At 26.4% G+C, this 11,006-nt stretch overlaps 1 protein-coding gene across 1 annotated transcript in view; it reads right to left on the bottom strand.

Moving 5' to 3' along the window:
- LOC114124827 (rap1 GTPase-activating protein 1) overlaps nucleotides 1-4,143 on the bottom strand; it is a 159,109-nt gene extending 154,966 nt beyond the window's left edge. The window contains exon 1 of the mRNA XM_027988252.2: nucleotides 3,791-4,143. Within this exon, the coding sequence (XP_027844053.2) occupies nucleotides 3,791-3,987 (197 nt within the window). The 5' untranslated portion in view covers nucleotides 3,988-4,143. The remainder of the gene's footprint in view (nucleotides 1-3,790) is intronic.
- Nucleotides 4,144-11,006: the final 6,863 nt, after the last annotated feature.

Raw genomic sequence — 11,006 nt, forward strand, 5'->3', positions numbered from 1 at the left:
AAATAATATGTGCATATTTACTCTTACATAAAATTGATTTTCATAAAATATTTTTCAAATTAACTGTATTTACTTTGTAAAGATAACTTAATATTTTAGTAAGATGCATTAAACATGTATTGTTATTTTAGCACTTTAAAACAAGATACCTAATACTGTGTTTAAGCAATACTTATAAATATTAAATATAGTCCTCTAGCTTTTAAAATCTTGGTTAAGTACCTATAAAACCAACTAATTTAGGTTAAAAATGTTTTTTTTTAAACATAATATGAAATGCGAGTAATATGTATTTTACATTTAAATCTATTAATCAATATTTATATCATGTATTATATTTATTATTATTATTATTTTAATAAATTAAATTCAGTTATTTTAATTTTTAAATAAAATTTAAAATGTTTGTCTTTTTTGTGATCTAAACATACTTGAGATGAAATACTTTTGATTAATATTAAACCGCTAATCTAATACTCTAATTTTATTTTGTCATATTCACCCTATTTCCAAATATTTTGTAATACAATTTTACACATAATCACTAGATACCTAATTTTAATGATAAATATATTTTAGTAAATATTTATCTACACATTGAACGTATATAATATATCACTTACTGATGTGCTACCGGTATAAGGCATAGATGATAATTATAATAACTATTATATTACTATTTTGTTATTTTTTTTATAACTAAAATCTATACAATATTAAACATAGGTAGCGAGATATCTTTTTCCTTTTTCTCTTTATCGTTAAGAACCTTTTTTTTTGTTTTGAGTTTTCATAGTGGCTCATATCGCCACCATAGTACAAGAAAAGAGGTCAATCATCATGCCTATTGTAACCTTTCTTGTAAACATTTTTAAAACACCTTTGGATGAAAATCGAAAATTCACCATGTACGCACAAAGCATTAAAATTTAAAAGTAAGCTTAGGTAGGTGTACTAACATAGAAATATGAATAACATGAACATAATATTTGCATTGCTTTCTGAAAAAAAACAACTGAAATTGGTATAATATTTCATAAACAAATAAAGGAACATCAAAGATCCAATACAAAAATTATTTAGAGACAAGAACATTATATTATAGTAGTTATATATACGCATGAGTAAATATTAGTTATAATAATACTAAGGTGTGTGTACATTGGTAGAATAATAATAATATTTAAAAAATAATAATGTTATATTATAGCCAGGTACAATTCAATTGAACGAAAAATTAACGATATTAACATAAATAGATAGTTAGAAAAAATTGTATTATAATATACAAAATAATTTATATGATGTGTATCTCATGAGTTATACTAGGTTTATTAATAAATTATATTTTTTCCAAAAGCTAAATATTATTAAGCTATATAATTTGAATTAATAAATATTTTACAATTTCTTTTACAAGTATGTTTGAATCCTTCCTATGAGAATTAAAAAAGAAGTATCTCATTAAACTTAAAACATTTATACATTATACTGTAGTCGTAGCATGTAAGTTGTTACTGATATATATATAATATATACATATTATGTATAATTTTCAACGAAGTAAGGGGAGGGGGAGTGAGAGAAAAGTACTTAATAAAAAATAATATTCCTGGACCACTACAGTATTATATTATGAATAATATTATACTGCAGTCACCGTTTAATCCGCCCACTGAATAATTCAAATCGCCATATAATATTACGAACAAAATTATTTTTACTGAATCAAACATTATCAAAAAAAGCAGATTATTTAATTCAGACTTCTGCTCAATTTGTTTTAAAAAAATTTTACTACTTTACATAAATAAATGTGAACTAATATTATACTTTTACGTTTAAATACCAATTAAATTTTAACTGTTTGTTAAAAATCTAATAAATTTATTGTGTTTGATTGAATCCAGTCGAATTAATTTAGTATGAAATATTTAATATAATTAATTTTATCTACCACTTGGTTTTTATATGAATAATATCATTAATCAAATAAGTATGTATATCATTATATTATTACTAACGAACCAACGTTACGTAGCATATACTATAAAATATAATAAAAACAAAAATTATGTATAATAATAAAAAAAAAACAATGGATAATAAGCAGAAAAACAGCCATTTATAATTTACATTAAATAACATAATACACTGTATACAGTAAATGTAATCACAAATTATGAATTGATCTATCGATTCATTTTATCGTACGATAAATTATTATATATTGTAGGTTCAATAAAGTTTTAAAGTTTGCAGGTCCTATTCATATAATTTATATTTTCAAAGTTTATAATTGTTTGATATTGTGTAGTAAACAATTTAATATTCTCATATTTTAATATTTACTTTATAAGTTATAAGATCTAGTACTATAAAATAATATATAATATTATGTTATATATTAATATATTATATTTCATTAAATTAATTTTATTAAGATTAAAAATAATCAACAACAATATAAAATCATAATTGATAAAATAATAAAAATTATATGTATGATTGTTTGTTTCTTTCATCGTTATTACAATAAGCATCACTATTAATATTATTTTTAAAAGGATTTTGGAATCTTAAATGTATACGTACATTAAAATAATATTTTGAACAGGGCATTAATTAAAATAATTTTTTAGTAATGTACGGGGAAGTTTAACTCTTAACCTTCCACCGGATACAGCTTTGGTTTGAAGTAATGAAAATATATTCGAACCAGGGATAACAAAAGCTATTATTTAGAAAAATTATATCAATACATATAATATGAACCTTATAAATATATACGAAATAAACTAAGAAACTGTTCAACTAACTACCAGGTATAAGATTAAATATTCAAATGATTTTATTTATATTAAAACCAAATTTATGTAAATTTCTTTTTAAAATTATACAAGGTAATTCGTGTGTGCCAATAATATAATAATAAATCGTATCTATCATGGTCGTATAATATAAATTGATATGATAGGTAGGTTAATTCATAAAGGTTGGGATATATTTTATATTTTTATGACGTTAAATGTCAATATACTTTAAATTTTTTTTAAAAATATACAGTTAAAAATTAAAATTACAATAAATATTTTACATTTTAAGTATAAACAGAAATTTTTTAAATTTAATATACACTTTTTTTTCAGTACTATAATATAAAATATGAAAAATTATTACTTTTGAACTTTTTGAAAAAAAAAAAGAGAGAAACCCTACATTATACTACATTGCTGTTGAACGGTGAAACCACGTTACCTAATCAAAATAAGTTTACTAGGTAGTATGACTATAATATAGTACATTAGTTATTTTTATTAAATACGAATTTATTCATAATAGTATATGTTATACATATTGCGAAAGAATGCGTTTTTTTATTGCCATTATAATAATCATCATTGAAATAATATTATGTAAACCTATATCTCCGATCCTCCGATAATAATTTAAAAAATGTGAAAAACTAAATTTCGTACATATAAAGGTTTCAACATGCGCATTGTATAAATATTATGATTCAAAATAAACGTGCAAGTAAGGTCGACTGGGCCCTTAGAGCGCTGCAACATTGTTACGATCAGAAGGAATAGTAATAATAAATAAAAAAAAAAAAAAATACGAAAATAAAAAGCCATCATATTATTGTTACTTTCGTAAACAGCTCGACCGCAAAATAATAAAGTCACGATAATAATACTAATTAATAATATTATATTAATATTAATACGACGTATTGCGAGTTAATGTCTTATTATTATTAATTATTGTACATAGCCGACCGACTGACCTGTTGGCCAACGCCGTGACCGTGGCCGCCCTCCTCGGCGGTTCGTTCCTGTACCTGGGCCTGTGCCCTTCGGACAGGTAACGGTACAGCCTGGACTGTTGGTCGTCCCGGAGCTCCAGCTCCAGGTTCAGGTCCAGGTCCCAGTCCAGGGCGTCCGGCGGTTCTCCGGCGTCGGCGGCGCACTCGCGGCGTCGCATCGCGTCGCGCGCCCTCGATACTACTGTTGCAGCAGTCCCTCCCCCACCCCGGTGGCCGACGACGCCGCGGGGCTCGGACCCCCCCCAACGAGGCCGGCGATGTACCGCCGACGGGTCAGCGACGATGGTAAGCCGTTATCGTCGCGGCCGCGATGTTTTTCCCCGTGTACAGCCCGGTGTACGGTGTAATGCGCGCGTGTCGCCGGTCCCGATGCCACTGGTGGCAGCGGCGCGCCAAATAAATAAGGCCCTGGGCTGCGGTACATCGCGCGCCGTCGCCCCGGCAACCGCGTATCGGCCGCAAGTCCTGTGCTCGCGATAAACGTTAGAATATATGATATATATGTATATATATGTATGTATATAGTTACGTGTTGCGCCTGAAATAAAGTGTCGACGATGACTCTACCCGCAATACAGTACATAATATTCAAAAAAAAAAAAAAATTTTAATTTAAAAAATACAAAATACCGCCGACTAAAAGAAAAAGTCTCAAGTACCTACCACTGTTGAAGTTTATTACGTATTTAAGATGTAGGTAGTTCTTACGTAAATACGTATATTTTAAAATGTTAAGCTCTCGAATAATTTCGCACTCGAACTAATAACTTACGCTATTTGAAATATAACATTTACGAGTTGACAATAACCTTAAAACTATATTAAAATATTATAATTATAATTATACGTCGCAAGTGTATAATTGTACGATCGTATATATGTTATACTAAAAATCGACCTAAATGACTTATGACTTCGGTTTGTAGAGACTGTACAGGATTTTTCGATTGGATTGCTTTCCATTCAGTTATTTTTTTTTGATAATTTTTCATGCATGTATTATACAATATACATAATATATGTATATCTCTTATAATTTACGTATATAAAGTATTATTTTTACTACCTAGGAACATATTTTTGTTTTTGTGTGTATACAATAATATAATATATATGTAACTGTGAATAAATAATTAAAAACAATAAAAACAATTATAATTATACAGGTAGGTACTTACACCATATTTTCATATGGGATTAGGTAGCATAGACATAAAAATTTAGTAAAAAAATGTAACTGATGTTTTATTACATATATTAATTTTTTTCCATTTTAGCTTGTCATTTTTAAAAGTTACAAGAAAACAAAATTGTATTAAATTAAATTTATATTTTTCAATATTGTATTAATTTAACATTACCTATTAGTTAACTTTACCGGCCTTGCAGTTTTGATAAATGCTAGGTATAAATTATTAGTCATAAGATAACCAAGTTCTATTGTTCAAAACCGTCCGGCGTTAGTTATTTCATACCTAAGTTAAATTAAATATACTTAATACTTATATAGTAAAAGAAATATTGTATTATATTAGTAGTACTATAAACACTATAAGGCTATATTGATTTGTCATGTATGGGTTATTCATAATTATATTTCTTCGTTAAAGGAGATAACAATAAGTAATAACCACCGATTTTCGTTTCGGATTGAAAATATTACCTATTTAAATGCCTTTTTATACTTTTTATTATACGACGGACCTTGCACGTAGGTATAGAAGTCGTATAGAAGTTTAGGGAACACGTCATATCGTGGCTGACACCAATGATTATACTAGCATTATTGCAATCAACCCTTTATCAAAAGACATATTCAGCGTGGTAATTTCATCAATCAAAAATATAAATCCGATTTATATATATACGATATATTTAGCTACACATAGAATTTAAAATAAGAATATAGAAAGTGAAAATATCCGAAAGAAATAGTATTGACAATTCTCTGCCACAAATGTGATGTAAATTTATTTATATAATCCAAAATACGCTTTATACCTACTACGTACGCGTATACCTACAGCAGCGCTGCATAATGTAAAGGTAAAGGTATTTTAGTATTAAAATGTACAATATAAATTTTATTTATAACTGAGATAATAATATTATTAGAGAGTGGATTTAAATGCAAATTGCACTTTTTTTTTAATGTTCCGAAACATTGCCTTCGTGTAAACATAAAATCAGTTTTATATTTCAACGAACTTAAGATTTTAAACTATTATTTTGTATTTTGTACATTTTTTTGCACACTTTTCATATGTTATGTATTTATGTAAGAATGAATTAAGTTGTATAGAAATTCGTTTTATCAAAATACGTTTCATGTAGAAAACGTTAACAATAAAAAAAAAAAAAATTAAAAACTAAATAAATATTAATAATTTTACTTCGGTGTGATAATATTTTTATTACGTATATTTTTACACATAAGTACCGACCCAGCTAAATAAATGTGTCAGCGGCTGCACAACGGTCTGAAAAATAAAATGTTCATCTTCTGGAGGCAGATATATATTATTATAGGTATGTATATGAATATACAATGTGTTTTAGCCGTTTTAGATAAGAGAAACCACCACATATTTCAGCTGGATGACCATAATATGTAGAGAGTAGATACACCATAGGTACCTATAAGTTCTTTCTGTTATACCAAAATACACATTTTAAGAAAATATCAACACTTTAATTATTTCTATACACGCATGTGCAATACAATATACTTTTTTAATGGTAATGTCAATTCTATTTGTGTACAAATAGTTATTTAACAATATTGGGGTTATCTCGAGTATAAAATAAATATTATGGTTAAAATATCGATAAAAACAGTGAAGTATTTAGTGGAACTTCCATCTTAACGTGAGAACTTCTGTATACATATAAATAGATGGATCGATTTATTTACGACTTGCATAAATCGTGATGACGCTAAATCGCGTAAATTAAAATGATACAAAAATATCTTTATTTAACATTAAATTAAAAACGATATTAAAGGAAATATTTAAAGTTTTATTATAATGTAGGTATATATTAATGAATAAATAATTAATTTTGTTTTTAAGGAAATGGTTTTTTGTTTTTTTAATAGGTAGGTACGTTAAATTCCGCGTCATAATAATAATTATTAATAATTTATGAACAACAAAAAAAAAAAAAAAAATGTTAACATTTTCCGACTATAATATGTTGTAGTGTTGGTACTATCATAAACAGTAAAAAAAATAATATATTAAAACGATAACTTAAATAATAATTAGCCCATCTGTAGACACTACCTGCTCAGATTCCTTTTCATTAATTTACAAATATGTTCAATGTTTTATGCGTAAGTACATGAGCTTCGATTACAAGGGTTAATACTTAATACCTATATAGCAGCTTACAATCTTTACGTAGATGCTCCATGCTAATAATTAAATTTCGATTTATAATAGCATATAATTTTTAATATCAATTATCAATATAAAGGCAATAAAGTTTTTATCCGAAGAAAATTTAAAATATTTCGCTTTAAGAGAATGTCACAGCTCCCGTTGTGCCGTCTCCGTTTTATACATAAATACAATATAGCAAATTTTCGTTTAACCGAATCAATTTTATGCTATTAGCTTTAATATTATTGAGTCAATTTACCTATTATCTAACTTAAAAGTAATAATATTATCTAAGGCATCTCGTAGACTTTTATTGATATTTTAATTTTTAAGTGAGATACGAGCATTTTAAAGTTTTAATATTTTACATAACAGCATAAAATTGATTGCGCTGAAAGAAAATTTGCTATGTTATTATGTATGTAAGACGGAGACAACACACATGCGGGTGTGACGTCTTCTTAGCAAATATTTTAATATGAATTATGAAAGTTACCTATACGTAGGTTCCAGTGTTAAAATAAAAATATAATTTAGTATAAAAATTCCGTCGGATCCCAAACGGCTCCCGTCTGTTGTTTGCTTATTTATTTCCAAAAGGCTCCCGTCAAAAAAGGTCTAACAAACAGGTAAACACCTAAACGGCTCCCGTAGAAAAAAAATTAAATTAAAGCTCTGTCATGTCAGTACACTTAAATTATTTTTATAAGAACTAGATTTCATTAGGAGACAAATTGTTATCTAGTGAAATACAACACGTATGGATTTTATTATAAAATAAATTATGCCTAAAAAAAATGCCTATGTATGATTTCTTTTTTATATTTCTACGCTTTTACATGTATTTTTTTTAGAGTTTTTTTTTATTAATACCGAAGTTCTATAGAAAAATGAAATCACAGCATTATTTTTAAACATTTTAATAGATCAGGTTAGATTAGGTTAGGAAAGTAATTTCTGTTAAATTTGGTCGTGATTACTCAACCCCTTCTGCACGTGCCACAAATGGCTTGAATAATTTTAAAATAGGGTTATATGCCAATTTTTAAGCTTAATTAAAAAAATATTATACTTAACAAAATAAATGTATTAAAGGTAAATTATAGATATTTATATTGTTAATAAAAAGTACATATTTTATACAAGTTTGTGTAAATCTATTTTTTTCTAAGAAAATTTATAAAATACTAATTATAAAATTTCTTTAACAAAATTGGTTTTGTACAATACATTATAATATATTCGCATTACATTGTTTGGTGGTTTGATCGAATGCAGCTTAACATACTACAATGTATTGTTTTATTAATAGCGATGCAATAGTGCATCACTCAACAAGGTTAATTCGAGAAATTATTGTGTTCAAGTATTTAAACTACATACCTACCTATAGAGTAGAGGAGAAAACCAAAAAACATTGCCCGAAGGTTGATCAACTCAAAATATTTTGAAATGTCCTATGAAAAGTAAAAATTAATAAAAAAAAAAAAAAATCGCACCTACTAATTACTAAACTTACCACTACCACCACAACCATACAGTACCTACTTATTCACTACTACATTATTAAAGATGGACATTATTGCTGAATTCAGCATTTAATTATTGTAAACATTTTTAGACCATAAAAAATGTCACAAAATTTAAAAAAAAACCAATTCTGCAAATTCAATTGAAAATGTATTAGATTTACTATCGGATTCAGAGTTACAGTTAAATTTAATTACAATATATAAAATAGAATTTTTGAATATTTTACCAGATTCAATAACTAAATATTTTTCTGAAATTAATTTTTCGGATTCCATGGACTTTATAGAGGTATAAATAATTAATATTCAACAGGTTATACAGATAAAATTGATCGTCAAATTCGAAATAAATAAAATACAGAGTTTTAAAGTTTTTTTTTGAAAAAAATAAGGATTACATTAACACAATACAATTCAAACAATTTCAAAAATATTAGACGGATAATATAATTCAAACGATTGAAATGGTTTACCAGATGCCAGATGGTATGAATATCAACGATACCTATCACATATTTAAAATACGTAAAGAGAAGTTTTCCGACGTACTCGTACCTATATAACACTTCTAATGGATTATCGTTCATTTAAGTTTGAAAATATAAAGAACACTGTGATTACAACAGGTTTGAAAATAAAACAAAGATTTTTATGTAAATATTTTCAATTCAATTAAATTTGTATGATTTTTCGATAAATTACAGAATAGTTTAATACAAGAAATTCGACAAAGGAAAACATTTCACTAAAAATTAGTGTGTAGGTTGTAGGAATTCTTGAATATATTTTTTTAAGTGTAAAAAAAAAAAAAATAATTAATTGGAGTACTTTATAAATAGTTTTTTCGATTAAATTATAAGATTTTTATCACAAAACAATGTTTATCATTATCAATTATTTATGCAATTCTTTTCATATATATTTTTAAATTACCGAGTTGCGGGGTCCCAACGTTGATGGTTATCATCGGCTATCGCTGTACATATATTATATTGTACCGTTTTCACGATTAAGTTTGTAAGTACTAATTTCAAGGCACTACCTATAATAGTATAATGCAAACAATACCCATTACAAATACTATATATTTGGTACGTACTATACGTCTATACGTAAGTATACTAAGTATCCGATAAGTACTGTATTGCATAAAAATTAAAACCATTGGTTTCCAAAATCCGAATTTTTTATTGGTGGACAAACGGACAATGGCACATTGCGAGCTGTAATTATTAATAAACTGAATGAACCGTAATAAATGATTAATATTTTGACGGAAACTGATATCAGTATAGGTATAATATATCATGGTATTTCTCATTTGTCGTTAAAAATGAAAAGTATAATAATACGTTTGTAAACCGGCCGTCAATAATAATATTTGCAGGTGTCAATATTTCAAGTTACCTACCTACTAATTTTAAATTTTCTAATTATAGAGGGACAGTCAGATATAGATTTTGAATGAAATCGATCAATCAATAGGTACCGTCATTTTATTTTTGTATTCGTGTCACCATTCGCTGTCGTACTCATTTAAATATTGTTACACAATATATTTAAATAGGTATTTAATATGATCGTCAACAAAAATCGACTTCACGGGCAAAATGATTAAGTCTCGGCAAAAAAATTTATATTCCAATGTATTTTAAACCTAATCCTTTATTTTACAAATACAGACGATGTACAGTAATATTTCTCAATAATACCTACCAATACCTGTCTTGATATAGGTGGACAAAAATCTTAGTTCAAATTTAAATATATTTGCATACGTCCTATACTACACCGTAATAATAGTGTTTACCTATTAAATGGAGCTAATTTGATAATTTGTTTGGTTTTATTTTCATTTAATTAATGCTATTGTAAAAAAAATGTATTAATTTAATTGTTTTACTTCAAATATATATTTCTCAATAAGAATCAATTAAAATTTATTTTTTTAAATCTTAACACATATATCTTTAAAGTTATATGTAGTTATCAAAGTTTTATCTCATATTATGGGGTTACTTTGATACCCCCTACTTTTATTCATTATATCAATGTTGCCCCCCCCCCCCAAAAAAAATTAATTTTATTAATTGTATGAAATATTTTAATATACCTAAGTGAAGTGGGGTTACATTGATACATATTTTTTTTTCTATACCAGTTGTACTAACTAAACAACTAAGTATTAAAAACCACAATTTGTACAGATTATCAACTACATTTCATAACAAAACCACATCAAAGTAGCCTCGAAATATC

The sequence above is a fragment of the Aphis gossypii genome, chromosome 1 (assembly GCF_020184175.1).
Source record: "Aphis gossypii isolate Hap1 chromosome 1, ASM2018417v2, whole genome shotgun sequence".
In the NCBI taxonomy this organism is placed as follows: Eukaryota; Metazoa; Arthropoda; class Insecta; order Hemiptera; family Aphididae; genus Aphis; species Aphis gossypii.